The sequence below is a fragment of the Culex pipiens genome, chromosome 2, assembly GCF_016801865.2.
Source record: "Culex pipiens pallens isolate TS chromosome 2, TS_CPP_V2, whole genome shotgun sequence".
Classification (NCBI taxonomy): Eukaryota; Metazoa; Arthropoda; class Insecta; order Diptera; family Culicidae; genus Culex; species Culex pipiens.
Window position 1 is genome coordinate 208,186,096 of NC_068938.1, and position 16,037 is coordinate 208,202,132.

At 47.6% G+C, this 16,037-nt stretch overlaps 3 protein-coding genes across 3 annotated transcripts; all 3 read left to right on the plus strand.

Moving 5' to 3' along the window:
- The first annotated feature begins 4,451 nt into the window (after positions 1 to 4,451).
- On the plus strand, positions 4,452 to 6,769 carry LOC120423731 (solute carrier family 22 member 4-like). The gene is made up of 2 exons (XM_039587637.2): positions 4,452 to 4,865; positions 4,923 to 6,769. Exons 1-2 carry the CDS (start codon positions 4,705 to 4,707, stop codon positions 6,406 to 6,408), a joined length of 1,647 nt encoding a protein of 548 aa, XP_039443571.1. The 5' UTR covers positions 4,452 to 4,704; the 3' UTR covers positions 6,409 to 6,769.
- A 467-nt stretch (positions 6,770 to 7,236) lies between these two features.
- Positions 7,237 to 9,185, plus strand: LOC120423730 (organic cation transporter protein-like). The gene is made up of 2 exons (XM_039587636.2): positions 7,237 to 8,769; positions 8,825 to 9,185. Exons 1-2 carry the CDS (start codon positions 7,473 to 7,475, stop codon positions 9,175 to 9,177), a joined length of 1,650 nt encoding a protein of 549 aa, XP_039443570.1. The 5' UTR covers positions 7,237 to 7,472; the 3' UTR covers positions 9,178 to 9,185.
- Positions 9,186 to 9,233: 48 nt separating this feature from the next.
- Positions 9,234 to 15,988, plus strand: LOC120423739 (organic cation transporter protein-like). Its single transcript, XM_039587650.2, has 4 exons — positions 9,234 to 9,822; positions 9,890 to 10,627; positions 15,187 to 15,569; positions 15,629 to 15,988. The coding sequence occupies exons 1-4, from the start codon at positions 9,659 to 9,661 to the stop codon at positions 15,982 to 15,984; spliced, it is 1,641 nt and encodes a 546-aa protein (XP_039443584.2). The 5' UTR covers positions 9,234 to 9,658; the 3' UTR covers positions 15,985 to 15,988.
- Positions 15,989 to 16,037: the final 49 nt, after the last annotated feature.

A 16,037-nucleotide genomic window follows, 5' to 3' on the forward strand; every position in this document is an offset into this window, starting at 1 on the left:
ATTTTGCTATTTCAAACTTTGTTGATACGACTCTTAGTTGCTGAGATAATGCCATGCAAAGATCAAAAAACAGGAAGATTGATGTTTTCTAAGTCTCACCCAAAAAAGCTTTTTATTGAAGATCAAATATATAATGAAGAGCCTCTTGAAGTATATTCATAAGAAATTTGATGGATATTAACATGAACCTATCGAATATCATCGACTTTTCTGAAGAAAAATCATATGAAATTGAAAAAAAATCTTCAAAAAAAACTTGCTTCCGACGAAATATTTCGCCAGACCCCGCAAAATGTCGGGAAAGAGTCCTTTTTTCATGGTGCGAAATATCGGACTTTTTTTCAGCTATATTTTTTGCCCCCTGTTTTCTGAGGAATTTTTGAAATTTAGTAATTATTGCAAATTTTTCGTAAAACAAAAGTTCCTCGAAAGACCTTTTGAACACAACAAAAATAAAAAAATAATTGAAAAGATATGGGTTGTTTTGACCGAATTTTCAGCTTTCATAGCTTTTGCCGATTTTTCACAAGACTTTACGTCATTTTGGTTTAGCTTATCATTTCGTTCCAAATTTTAAGCATGGTAGGCTTCAAGTTCACAAGTTCACAAAAATATTTATTTATTTTTTTATTTATTATTTTATCATTTGAAGAGTTATTTTTGTTTTATTCAAACAGATATTTTTAAGTATTGCATCTCTATATGTTTTCTTTATTAGAAAACATGATTTAATTGTTAGAATTTCTTTTTGAATGCTTACCAATTTTGCAAACTTTTTTTCTCTATTTATCAAAAAGGAAAAATAGGGTTACAATTCGCTACTTGTGTGCTATCTTGTGGTATGACAACTGTTTAAAGATAGGACATATTTTATCTAACATTAATTAAAAAATTCAATAAACAAACTTTGTTAGCAAAATATAAAAAAAAAAGTTCCACAATGTGTACAACAAACATCAGTCGTAAATCCTAATCAGATAATTTCAAACATTTATGTCAATTAAACATTGAACCGGTCCAGATGTGGCATGCAAACGTTGAAATTATAACCAATCTCATCGGGAAAAGAGCCATCTAATGAGCCATAAATGTTACCGGTCACCGCGCTACCGTAAACTGTGAACATATTAATTACAACGTCGCAAAAAAACTAACTAAAGCAAACCTTACACGGTACAGTTAATTTATGAACTACTAATCAAATCACGATAATGCTTCCACCGCTTTCTGCCGCGGCAACACAGGTTACGGGTAACTTTTATCAGTGGCGCAAAACAAATCACATTTTTACGAGCTCGGTGTGCGCAGCACACAACTTGACCGTTTCATTCGTTGATTCACCGATACATTTATGTTTCTTCCCCCAAACTAGTTTTTTAACTAGCTGTGAATTTTATTTTCTTGCGACTTGCGAGTCTGACTGCTCAGGGGTCCCGCGTGCGTGGATGTTGGTTGTTCTTGTCTCATAAAACAAGCGCCCCACCAACAGCACGGTTGATAAGCCCGTTGAAGAAGAGGTCTACATTAAAGCGGTGCAGTTTTGGTATGGGTCGTTAAGGCAAGTGTGGGGTTTCGGGAAAAATTGGACCATAAAATCTGGAGCTTCTTTTGAGGGTAAATTTATAAATTTTAATAAAGCACTTTAATAGTTTTGGGACTTTGGTTGTTTAACTGCATTGTTAGTGTTTTACGACAGTTTCAACTGTTTATAGGTTCTGATCAAAAATGGGACGAAGTTTTTCGGGGGGGGCCTAACGATAGTAAATCATATTTGTTTAAGGCTGGGGTACTACCAAGTGCGAGCTGGATTAAGCTCCCCGGGGTTCATGGGGCTTGGCTCGTAAACAAGTCCAGAAGAAGTAGGTTAGAATGCCATCAATGTGGTTTGATCCCGAACCCGGTAGATTCCCCCACCGGCCAAGTTCCATTAAAGTAATAACTCTTGAAACTAATATATATTTTATGACCTGCTGGAGCATAAAATACCTGCATATTCTGCATCGTTTTGCGGTGCTCGTTTAAAACAAATAATGCACACATATTACAATCGTTCCAGCAGAGTCTTCTTGCAGCACAGGTAATGGCCATAAACTTCGGCACGGTCCAAGCCCCAGCAGTGCGTGTCCTAAAGGTGTCCAGACCGACCATCCCACCAGAGTGACTGGGCAGATGTACTACATGGCACCTACTTAGCTACTAGGCAAATAATCATAATTTGTGCTTCATGATACGCTCGACTTAAGATATGGTCCTGGAGGGCGACTCGGAACAAACTCTCTCACTCTAATACCCCTTCCGGGCAAAGGATAATTTGTAGCTTTAATTTAAATGACACTGCAATTTATGGGCGTCGACAAAGGTGCGTCGTCGTCCTGCTCTCCGGATGCAACAGCTAGCCCCATTCTCAGGTCTAGACCATTGTGTGGTGCCGGTGGTTGGCCTATTGGTCCATAAATTCAGTAGAGCCTCGCCGAGTGGCCATTTTCACCGCGCGCGCTCCCATGACCACATCGTGCAGATCTGGCTCGTCGCTCGAACTTGACGATTAATGGCTTTTCGCAGAATTTATAAGCTAGTAATAGTGTAATTAAATTATAATTGCGATTATCACTTATTTACATATGCACACACACACTGGGCAGGACGGCGGGAGGAAGGATAGTCTCCTCCTCTTGGCTTTTGGAAAGACATCGACACCGGTGAGCAACTAAAGGTCAGTTTCATGCCTCGTGGAGATGGCACAGGCACACACACGTAGCTTTCAATCTTGATTGAGGGCTTTTACAGCATAAATTGTGCCCCGGTGAGCTACCGTTGAGAACCGGAGGGTAATTTATGGATGCTGTCCTTGGTTGGACGGCGCAAGATTTGTGAGGGGCGTTACATTAAAAAACGGCAGAGGGTAATCATGTGCTGAAAATTTTCAATTCAGATATTTTTAAAACTTTCAATCAAGGGTCCCCACAAATCAAAAGTGACGAAAAATTGCTCTGACCGTTTCCTACCGTTTGTCACTTCCACACCAATCGCTACTGAACACTCTCTCTGTGCTCTCCCTCTCACTACAATTGGGTAGTACAGCAAATGGTCCAGAGAGACCGATTTCGTTTGATCGCTCAAAGCAGACAGAAAATAGATTGCGATCGGCTTTGCTTTGATCATTTAAGAAATTGCTTAAAATCTATGATAGCAATAATATTTTGCAATTTTGTTGTTTACACAACATCAAAGACACATTTGGCAGCAGTGTCCACCATACCAAATTTTAATTGACGTCAAACTGTGATAGTGCAGGCCATATGAGCAACTCGCTGGTATTTTGTTAGATTCTCTCCTCTCTGAACTTATTCGTTTGTGACTCAGGTCGACGGACGGAGTAGGCAAAGAAATTCACGAAGTATTTGGCAGCTGGGTTGTCGTGTTCGCTCGCGAATGGTTGCGCGCAGTAATTGGCAAGGATTCGATCGGTGATGAGTGAGTGATTTCTGATCTTTGAGCCGGACCTTTGCTTCCAATTATTTTCTCATTTTAAAAAGTAAAATTAAAAAATAAATCATATTACCAATCTCACAGAATTTGATTTTGTACTTCATGTTCGAAAGAATGCTTTTTATTCTATGGGCATTTTATTTAAAATATACAAAAATAACTATCAGGTATCATTTTCCTATCCTATAATTTACGAAATTTAAATATTAATGGAAAATATCAACGATCGTAATCGTTCTGACTGTAATGATGACTACCCGCACAATGAGCCTGTCCATCATGGGGTAAACACTTAAACGATTGATCAAAAACCCCAGCTCGTTTTGTGCAATCACAATCCTGGTCATATTTTTTCAACCTCTTTCTGCTCAAACAACCTCAAAATAATCTGTGTTGTAAAAACACACATGAGCGTGTGAGAAACCCCTTTCTTCCATTCTTTTCGCTCTGAGCAGGCAACTTTTAATGCAGCAATAACAATATTAATAATCGTCAAAATAAAGGTAGTGATTTGTGAATGAACCAAAACCTCCCGCGACGTTGACGCGCGAGTGCGTATTATGGCCTGGTCCCACTTCAATGTTTGAAGAACCTAACCTTTTCACTCATATTTTGGGATTCAACCCGGCGTCCCAAATGATCTCTGCTGTGAAGTGTTGCTTCCACCTTTAAAAAAATGGTCAAAAGTGTTACAGAAAATAAGCAACTCGATGACCAATAAGAATTATTCTTGATGTTGGTGGTCGTTTGTTATGCAATCTACTAGAACAAGAGTTGTTAAGATATGCTTGGAGCTCACTTTGTGATCAAGATTCAACACAAAGTATCAACTCAGCTCGACTTAATCCTCAAGATCTCACTTTCTTATCAACAATTAACCAGATAAAGTCACCGGCGATATCTCCGAGAGCAATTACAGACCATGTCTCGCCTACAACCACCTTCAGTGCTGATACCGAAGCCACTCGTCGCACAAGTTCTGTGCGTTGATCCGCTCTGCCCACAACGCACTACCGCCGCTGCGACATCCGATGTAGTTTCAATTAATTACAATTCAAACTCATCAGAAGTGTTTCTCGCAGCATCCCCGCGCCGATGAACGCTGCGAATTGGCTAAATTCAGTTCTATTGAGGACAGTTCTGCGAGCAGTTCTTTCCATGCTGCGCAGGAATTCCGGAGTAGTTAGCGTCTAGCCGGTAATTAAATCGAGTGCAATGCCGAAAGCAGGTGCCGATATCGACCTCGATGGAGTTCTCAACGAAATCGGCCAGTTTGGGCGGTTCCAGATAAAGCAGTATGGCCTGATGGTGATACCGGTCATATTCCACGCGATGGCCTTGAGCTACGTGTTCACGGCGGGACGTTTGAACTACAGGTGGGTTCTTGTCTACTCCAGATGTTGATGCTCAATACGATCGGTATCTTCTTGCAGATGTGAAATCCCAGGCTGCGAAGATGTCCAGCATCCAACGTATCTGCCCGCGTGGATCAGCAACTCGGTTCCATTCATCAACGGTGCCCCGTCCCGATGTGAGCGATATGAACTCAGCTCGAACCCAGCCCAAGATAAGCTCAGCTGTGACGCGGCTGATTTCGACGCCGACGCCGTCACCAGATGCGATAGCTTTATCTACGAGGATGATGAGGTGACAATCGCGCGAGAGTTCAACATCACCTGTCCAAACAATGACTGGAAGCTGGCCCTGGTGGGAACCGTCAATAACATTGGCCAGTTTGTGGCACTTCCCGTAGCGGGTTACCTGTCCGATCGGTACGGCCGAAAACTGGTGCTCGTGATGAGCGTAGCCGGTAGCGCAGTGTTTGGAATTCTACGGGCTTACGCCACCAGTTACGAGATGTTCTTGGTTATGGAGTTCCTTGACCCCGCAATGGGAACAACCATGTACTCAACGGCATTCCTGCTGGGGCTGGAACTGGTCGCTGCCGAGATGAGAGTTACCGGGAACAACATAATCTCATGTCTGTACGCCCTCGGCGAAGCCATTTTGGGACTGCTAGCAATGCACTTCCGGAACTGGCGAACACTGTTGAAGGTGGCTTACATTCCAGGGCTACTATCCGTACCACTACTCCTAACGACATCGGAAAGTATCCGATGGCTGATCTCCAAAGGTCATCGAGAAAAGGCCTTCAAACTTCTCCAGAAGGCAGCCGCAATGAACGGGAAACAGTTATCACCCTCAGCAATTGACAAGTATTGCCCGAAACCGGATGATGATCTGGAACATCTAGAGTCGCAAAACAGTTCTTTCTACAAGCTGCTAAGAAATGCTATTCGCAGTCCCGGACTCTTGCTGAGGGTAGTCAACTGCTCATTCTGTTGGCTCACGAATACACTCGTGTACTACGGACTAAGCCTCAACTCTGTCACCTTAGCCGGCGACAAATACCTCAATTTCATTCTTGTTGCATTAATCGAATTGCCCGGTTACGTGATCCTGCAAATGATCCTCGATCGAATAGGTCGCCGGATAACGCTGTGCTCATCGATGCTTCTCTGTGGACTGTTTTGCTTCCTGTCCGAGTTTGTCCCCGCAGAGAATCACTGGACCAACCTGGGCATGTTCCTCGTCAGCAAACTAGCCATAACGATGTCGTTCTGCACGCTGTACATCTACACGGCGGAGATCTTCCCGACCAATTTACGACAGAGCCTGATGGCCATCTGCTCCATGTTTGGACGGTTTGGATCGATGATCGCTCCACAGACGCCGCTGCTAGCGAAACTGTGGCTTCCACTGCCGATGGTCGTGTTCGGAACCATGGGTATCGCTTCCGGGCTGACTATACTGCAGTTTCCGGAAACGCTCAACACTCAGCTGCCAAATACTGTCGAAGAAGCGATGAGCATGAACTCGGATGGGGACAAAGATTACCGGAAAGTGAGGACTAAGTGAATTTAGACTAAATGGTTTCGATGATCTGATGAGGGATGACAACAGTTTTACAATTGTAGATTTTATAATACACTGCAATAAAATGCTGAAAATTAAATAATTGTTGAATCTTCTTGTAATAAAACTTTGATTAGCTCTTCTAATCATCATTCAAAAACGTGTAATCAGGAAAAAAAACTAGATGAGCAAAAACCAGCCAAATTTATCATAAAACATTCAAATAATTAAACATAGTAGAATCAACGCACCAAGCAAGCAACGAACATAACCAAGAATCCCTCGCGAGCAAGCCTTCTTGCGGAAATATTGAGCAACGCACAGCACGGTGTTGCCGTCTCGTAGTGACTAGTCGAAACAGAAGTTGGATGCAAACTTTCACGCAAACATTTCATGGTGTCGTCCATAACCTACGCTACATCAAATTAATTAATTTGGTTTAGACTGTTACTTCTCTTTAAAGTTTGAAATGAATGAAAATTATGTATTATTTGAGTACTAAATATTTAAATGTTACATTATTTAGGGACGACCCCTTTCAAGCGGCTTGTATCGTTGCAATACGTTGATCGATCAACATATTTTTAAGCATGAGGAAAGTTGTAAATAATTAGCATACCTACTTAGTTATGACTAAAACCCCAAAATTCACATAATTTTAAATCAACTCAAGAATCATGTTTGTCGTTTAATGTTTGGAATTCCTAATTTATGTAATTTTCCTTTGAAGTAGGTATCTAATTTGTAGTTATTTAATAAAATCTTCAAATTCCTTCAGTATTACAAGACAAAATACCATTCTAGGCTTTCTCTCAAAACATGCGTGCGCTAATCGGCAATCTAGCCAGACAATGATTCAATTCCACAACTTATGATAAGCCCATTTATTACAACCACGCGTTCAACCAACCACCCAACCGATCCGAGGCGCCAAAACAGCTGATTACAGTGCCGGTGGTATGATTTCTAGAGCGACCGAGAGCATTTCAAAGTGCTGAATCAGTCTAGGGGGAGAAGACCTGGGGAACGGGTCGTTTTTTGTTACGTTACACGCACCAAGTAAGAAAATGACCAGATCAGAAGATGACATCAACCTGGATGGAGTTCTTGAGGAAGTCGGCAGATTTGGGCGCTTCCAGATGCGCCAGTACGCGCTGATGATCCTTCCGATCATCTTCAACGCCCTCTTCACGCTCAGTTACGTGTTCACGGCGGGAAATTTAAACTACCGCTGTGTAATACCGGGATGTGACGACACCGGTCAAAGTACGCCCTACAATCCCGCGTGGCTCAACAACACAGTTCCATTCAAGGATGGGATGCCGGTTCAGTGCGAAAGATTCGCGCCGATAAGCAATGAAAGCTTAGAGAGACAGTATTGCGACGCCGCTGGTGGTTTCAACAGAAGTGTAACAGTCGAGTGCAGTGACTTTATCTTTGAGGATGAAGAGGTGACAATCGTGCGGGATTTCGGCATCACTTGTCCGCAGAATGACTGGAAGCTGACGCTGGTTGGGACAATCAATAACATTGGACAGTTTATAGCGCTCCCCATTGGGGGATACATTTCGGATCGCTTTGGTAGACGCTTGATACTGCTGTTGAGCGTTGCCGGAAGTGCAATTTTCGGAGTGATTCGTGCGTACTCCACGAGCTATGAAATGTTCTTGAGTATGGAGTTTCTTGACCCGGTGATTGGATCTACCATGTACACAACTGCATTCATATTGGCGCTGGAACTAGCCGGTCCCCGGATGAGAGTCACCGGAGGTTTCATCATCTCGTGTTCATTCGCTTTTGGGGAAGCTTTGCTGGGACTGCTCGCTATGTTTTTCCGCAATTGGCGAGCACTTCTCAAGGTAGTGTACTACCCGGGAATAGTATCGCTGCCGTTGCTCTGGATGACCGCGGAGAGCGTTCGATGGTTGATCTCGAAGGGCTACCGAGAAAAGGCGTTCAACCTGCTACAGAAAGCAGCCCACATGAATGGCAGAAGCATTTCTGCGGCTACACTTGCAAAGTATTGCCCAGCCACGGACACCGAGGGGGTGTCCGGAGAATCAGTTGAAAAGTCTTTCTTCAGCGCGTTGCAGCATGCATTCCGTAATCCCGGACTAGTTCTGCGGATCGTTAACTGTTCGTTTTGCTGGCTCACAAACGTGCTCGTGTTCTACGGACTAAGCTTGAACTCGGTAACGTTAGCTGGAGACAAGTACTTGAACTGGATACTGGTGTGTCTTATCGAACTTCCTGGATATCTGATGCTGTTGCTGATCCTGGATCGAGTTGGTCGCAAGCGAACTCTATGTACCTCGATGGTACTTTGCGGAGTGTTTTGCTTCTTATCCGAGTTTGTCGAATCGGGTAAATAGCAGGGCAATCAATCAAATCAAATTACTCACCGCTCCCACCATTTCAGGTAACAACTGGACGAATCTCACCCTGTTTCTACTCAGCAAGCTAGCCATCACGATGTCGTTCAGCACGCTGTACATCTACACGGTGGAGATCTTCCCCACAAACCTGCGCCAGAGTCTACTCTCGCTCTGCTCCATGTTTGGCCGCATCGGATCTATGATAGCCCCACAAACCCCCCTGCTAGCCAAGCTGTGGTCCCCTCTGCCGATGGTCGTGTTTGGAACCATGGGCATCGCGTCAGGCCTGGCGATCCTCCAATTCCCGGAGACGCTCAACACCAAACTGCCAAACACTGTCGAGCAAGCGATGAACATCAAAACTGACGACGAGGCCAATAAAGATCGTGAAGCGTGACATATTCATCGAGTTTTTCTTTTCGTTTTGCGAGCACACGCTCTCACACCGCATTGTGGCCTGGTTCAGTTCTAGTACGATTGGCACCGCGAACAGTTCGCGCGCTCAATGTTTACATCGCGGCTCTTCGGGATTGCTTCTTGCGTTATCTGGTCCGGTGGCGACTTCTTCGCGCGCCGACAGCCCGGCTGAGAACTGATTGATTTTAATTGGCGCTTAATTGGGGAACCGACTTGGCGAAATCAATCAGACACCGCCGGACGAGCTGGAACAGGAAAAAAGTTGTTCAATTCTGTCACCAAAAGTGTGTGTTTCCCTCGAGGTGAAGAGGTCCGTCGGGCGCATGCTCCGCACATCCTGAAATAGCTTCATTCATTCACAAACGAGCCGCTGAGGCAATAGCAGTCGTGAATTTCGCGTGTGTTTTGAGTCGTGAATTGTCCGTGCATGCGGTCGTGCAGTTCCGTGGGAGTTTGCAAAAATGCCGAAATCGGAAGATGACATTGATCTTGACGGAGTACTGTCCGAGATTGGCCAGTTTGGCCGGTTCCAGATTCGGCAGTATGGGCTGATGGTGATTCCCATCATTCTGAACGCGTTCTTCACGCTGAGTTACGTGTTCACGGCGGGCAGTCTGAGCTACCGGTAAGTGGGTTACTCTGGCCTTGAAAACGTTCGGATTTATTACTCTCACACATTGCACATCCTACAGGTGTCATGTACCGGGCTGCGACGATGTCCAAACAACATGGCATCCAGCGTGGCTCAACGAAACAGTCCCGATGCGGAATGGAGTCCCAGCGCAGTGCGAAATGTTTGCACCGATCAGCAATTCTAGCTTAGATAACGATTCGTGCGATGTCAGCAAATTCGACACCAGTGCCGTAATTCAATGCGACAAGTTCGTGTACGAAGAAGATGAGGTAACGATCGTGAACGATTTCAACATTACTTGCCCGTACAACGATTGGAAGCTGACAATGGTTGGAACGATCAACAACATCGGCCAATTCGTGGCACTCCCGATCGCTGGATATCTCTCCGACCGCTTCGGTAGAAGACTTGTTCTGCTGATCAGCGTTGCCGGCAGTGCCGTATTCGGCATCCTTCGAGCGTACTCCACCAGTTACCAGATGTTTTTAGTGCTGGAATTCCTCGATCCCGCGATCGGATCCACCATGTACACGACGGCCTTCATTCTAGCACTGGAACTCGTCGGCCCACGAATGCGAGTATCCGGCAACAACATAATCTCCTGTGCGTTCTCCTTCGCCGAAGCCGGCCTAGGTCTTCTCGCCATGCTGTTCCGCAACTGGCGAACGCTCCTCAAAGCTCTCTACATCCCCGGCCTCGTATCGCTGCCCCTTCTCTGGATGACCTCCGAAAGCGTTCGATGGCTGATATCCAAGGGTCAGCGGGAGAAAGCTTTCAGTATCCTGAAAAAAGCAGCCAACACTTAAAGTGGGTTTCGGATTCTTGCGGAACGGAACACAAGGAATAAAACGCGATTTAACTTTATACACGTGTTTATTCTACTTGATCGCAAAAGGTAATAGCTTCTCGTTTGTTGTGCAGTGACAGCTCGGTCACAGCTCTCTCTCTCTCTCTCTCGCGGTACACTTCCTGTGTACAGTGAAGGCGCACTACTCGGTACACCTAGACGACAGGGTTGTATCCTCAACACTCCCCCTCAAGCGCTGCCGTCTGCCAATCCAATGCTGGCACGATGTTTCCGGAAAGCTCCGGGTGGCAGCCCCTTGGTCATCATATCCGCAAGTTGATCTTCTGACTTCAGGAACTGCAGGCAAATCTTGTCCTCCTTCACCAGGTCCCGCAGGAAATGGTATTTCACGTCCACGTGCTTCAGCCGTCCAAAATCCTTCGATTCTTCTGCGATCCGTATCGACGACTGGTTGTCTTCGTAGAACGTGACTGGTTCAGGAATCTTGAGCTCCAAATCCTGCAGCAGTCGTACGAGCCACATCTCGTAGCACGCAGCGCTGCAAAGCGCGGTCAGCTCCGCTTCGGTGGATGAGAGTGAGACGCAGTTTTGCTTCCGGGTCATCCACCCAGTAGTGCATCCCAGAACTTGGTACACACATCCGCTGATCGAACGTCGGTCCGTTGGGTCGTTGGCCCAGTCCGCGTCCGTGAAAACCTCAACAGTTGGCGCTCCTTCCTTCGCACGATACACTAGACCGAAGTCCAGCGTTCCCTTCACGTAGCGCAAGATCCTTTTCAGGTGCGCCCAGTGGGTGTTGGTCGGGCAGCTCTGGAACTGGCTTAGGAAGTTAACTGCTGCAGCCAGGTCCGGTCTCGTCGTGATTGAAGCGTAGGTTAGACACCCTACCAGCTCTCTGTACGGGGCGTCCGTGCGGTCCTTCTCGGCACCCTTCAGTAGCTTCAAACGACACTCCATCGGCGTCGACGCTGGTTTGCAGTCCTGCATTCCAAAACGCAGCAGCATGTCCTGGAAGTACTGCCGCTGGCTGATCCGCAACTTTCGTTCCTCCACGTCGCGCTCGATTTTCATTCCAAGGAAACAGTCCACTTCTCCGGTGTCAGTCATCTCAAACTCCTTGGACATGCACGACTTCACCGCGTCAACAGCTTTCTGCGACGGCCCGATGACCAACACATCGTCGACGTACAGAAGTACGATCAACCTTCCAGCTTTCGTCTGCTTGGTGTAGAGACACTGGTCGTTCATGCTGCGCACGAACTTCAGCCGGCCTTCGACGAACGCATGGAAACGGTCGTTCCACGCGCGTGATGCTTGCTTCAACCCATAGATGGACTTCTGAAGCCGACACACCAGATTCTCGCCCTGCTCGAACCCCTCGGGTTGAGCCATAAAGATCTCCTCCGTCAGTTCGCCGTTGAGAAAGGCTGTGCGAACGTCCATCTGGTGGATCACCATCTTCTCGTGGTTTGCCAGGGCTAGGACAGTGCGCAACGTGTCCAGCTTGGCAACGGGCGAGTACGTCTCAGTGTAGTCCAGGCCGTACTTCTGGCTAAACCCTCTAGCGACCAGGCGGGCCTTGTACCGGTCAGGTTTGTCGTCGGTTCCCCGCTTTATCTTGAACACCCACTTACTTGTGATTGGTGTCCGCTTCGCAGGAAGTTTCTCCAGCGTCCAGGTTCGGTTTTTCAACAGAGACTCCATCTCCTCGTTGATAGCCGCTTCCCACAGCTTCCAGTCGCTTCGCTTCCTGGCCTCCGAGAGCGAGTTCGGAAGATTTTCGACGTAGTTCATCGCGTTCAAGGCGTACGCTGCATAGTCGACCTCGTAGTCCTTGAGCCAGGCAGGCGCGGTCTTCTCTCGTTGCGGACGCTGCGGTTGGTCTACGCCACCTCCTTGAGGCAGGGGTTCCTCCTCGCAACTGTCAAAGTCGTCTTCCGGTTGCTCACTCGATGTGCCATCCGTTTCAGCTGAACGCACACTGGCCGCTTCTTGCTCATCGTCTGACTGGTCCTCGTCTGACGACTCGTCTCCAACAATCGGTTGAGAAATCTTGTGCAGAGACTCACTTTTGTGCGATCCGGATTCCTTCTCCTCCGCGAAGTCGACATCTCGTACGTGGACAATCCGCTCGAGCTCGGGGTTCCACACTCGGTAGCCGTTCTGGTGGTAGCCAACGAAAACGCCCTTCCACGCCTTCGGGTCGAGCTTCTTCCGGAGTTCCTTGGGTACGTGAGCGTACACCGGGCAGCCAAATGCGCGCAGCTTGGCGACGTTCGGCTTCGAACCCTCCCACAGCTCGTAGGGCGTGACGTTTTCCTTGAGAGCTCTCGTGGGACTCCGGTTCAACAGGAAGGCCGCCGTCTGCACCGCTTGACCCCAGAAGCGCTTGTCAGCTCCTGAGTCGTCCAGCATCGCACGGGCCTTTTCGACGAGGCTGCGATTCAATCGCTCACTTACCCCGTTCTGCTCCGGCGTGTACGGCACAGTCCAGTCGATCTGGATCCCACGGTCCTGGCAGAACTTCTCGAAGTCCTTTCCTCGATACTCGCCGCCGTTGTCACAGCGAAGGCGGCTGATCTTCCGACCAAACTTCGCCGTCACCATCGCCTCGTAGCGTTGGAAGCTCTCGAACACTTCGTCTTTGCTCTTCATCAGGAACAACACCACGAAATGGCTCCAGTCGTCCGTGAAACTCACGAAGTACTTCTTGCCTTCAACTCCGACCGGTGCGATCGGACCACATACGTCCGAGTGGACCACTTCTAGCACTCGCGACGCTCTCGTTTCACGCGTTACGAACGGCTTCCGGGTTTGCTTCCCGATCACACAGGACTCGCACACGACAATGTCCTTGTCCTTGTCGCTCACACTCTGGTTCAGTCCAACCACCATGTCGTCCTGAATCAGCTTCACCAGACTCTTCGGATTGAGATGCCCAAATCGACGGTGCCACAGTTCCAGACTTTTCGGTATGCGGCCACACGTCAGCAGAGATTCACTGTTCCCCGGCGTAGCTCTGAACAAGTTCAGTCGGTACAACTTTCCGCAGCGGGAACCACTCGCGACGATTCTCTGCCCGTGCTGTATCACCACTTTCCCGTTTCCGTAGGACACTTCCATGCCCACGTCGTCAACCCGCATCACAGAAAATAGATTGCAACGCAAGTCCGGGACATACAGCACATTCTTCACAGTACAATCGATCAACTTTTCACCGACATCAGCAAACAACTTGACCGTTCCAGAAAACTCGGCCTTGATCGACTCACCGTCCTTCGCGATGGCTATCTCAATCGGGCACTTCAGGGGACTCAACGATTCGAACAGCGATTTGTCGTTCACTATGTGATCGGAACAACCAGAGTCGATGAACCAATCCACTCTTCGCAAACCGTCTCCACTTCCCACACCGACAAAACAAACGCCCCCACTTTCTTCCGCCAAGTGTGCCTTGGGCTTGTTGTCACTTTTCTTCTTCTTCTTTCGATCGCTCTCCTTCTTCGACGGGCAAGCGTCGGCCTTGTGTCCCTCCTGCTTGCACGCCCAGCACTGCAGCTTTTTCTTCGTTTTCGCCGATCCAGAAAAAGCAGCGACGTCACGATTCGATGACGTTCCCGCAGGCACCGATTCGACACCTATCTCCTTTTGTTTCACCTCCTCGTCGAGCAGCCGGCATTTCGCATACTCCAAGCTCAAATTTTCCGGCTTCATCGATTCGAGCGTCGTGATCACCATGGAAAATGCCGTGCCGAACGTCAGGAACAAACTGCACACAGCGTCCAGCTCGTCCACCTTCGCCCCAGTCGCCCGGAGCTGCCGAAGAAGGCGATCGAAACGGAGGAAATGGGACTGCAGGCTGCCGCCGTCGAACTTCATCGAGTGCAACTGCCGTTGCAAGTGCATCCGCCTGGCAACACTTTCCCGCAAGAAAACACGGTGCAGCTTCTCCCAGATCAGCTTGGGCGTCTTCTCGTCCTGGATGTGTTCCAGCTGGTCGTCGTTGATCCGGGAGACCAACTTCGACTTGCACTTACGGTCCATCTTCCGCCGCCGGTCAATCTTGACCTGCTTTTGCGCTTTCTCTTGCGCCGTGTCTTCGTCTTTCACTACCAGCTCGACCATTTCTTCGACCTCCTTCTCAATGCATTCCAGCAATTCGTGCTCCTCCAAGAACACCAGCATCCGGTATTTCCACGCATTGAAATTCGTCCCGTCGAGCAGTGGGACGAAGAAACGCTCCTCTTGTCCGGATTCCGCCATCGTTCACCCGACTCACTCGCGATTCCCGTAGACTTTCGGAATACGACCGGGCCGATAACCTAAAGTGGGTTTCGGATTCTTGCGGAACGGAACACAAGGAATAAAACGCGATTTAACTTTATACACGTGTTTATTCTACTTGATCGCAAAAGGTAATAGCTTCTCGTTTGTTGTGCAGTGACAGCTCGGTCACAGCTCTCTCTCTCTCTCTCTCGCGGTACACTTCCTGTGTACAGTGAAGGCGCACTACTCGGTACACCTAGACGACAGGGTTGTATCCTCAACAACACTAACAAGAAGATACTTTCGCCCTCAGCGATCGAACGACTCTGTCCCAGTGACAGCGAATCCAAGTCGGAAGAACTGGAGGATAATTCGTTCTTCAGCTTGCTCAAGGATGCCTTCCAGAACCCCGGACTCATACTGCGCATCGTCAATTGTAGCTTTTGTTGGTTTACCAACGTGCTAGTTTATTACGGATTGAGCTTAAACTCCGTCACCCTGGCGGGTGACAAGTACCTGAACTTTATTCTGGTTTCGCTGGTTGAGCTGCCTGGATTTTTGATCATGCAGCTGATCTTGGATAGGGTTGGACGGCGGATAACTCTTTGTACCACCATGGTCCTGTGCGGCCTGTTTTGTTTTATGTCTGAATTTATTCCCACCGGTAAGTTAAACTTTGTCCATTTCCAAAATGAAATATTTTATCTATTTTATATATTTTAGGAAACCACTGGCTAAGTCTCATTATGTTCCTCGTCAGCAAAATGGCCATCACCATGTCGTTCGGCATCCTCTACATCTACACCGTGGAAATCTTCCCAACGAACCTCCGTCAGAGCCTGCTCTCTGTGTGCTCCATGTTTGGTCGCATTGGATCGATGATCGCTCCCCAGACTCCCCTGCTAGCCAAAATTTGGTCCCCACTGCCGATGGTTATCTACGGCACCATCGGAATCACCTCCGGACTGGCGATCCTCCAATTCCCAGAAACGCTCAACACCCAGCTGCCGAACACGGTGGAAGAGGCCATGAGCATGAACACCGACGAGAAGAATAAAGATCGTGAGAGATTTGCGTAACTAATCGAGGTTTTTATTCACTAATTACTAAGTTAACAAATCACAGCTACTCC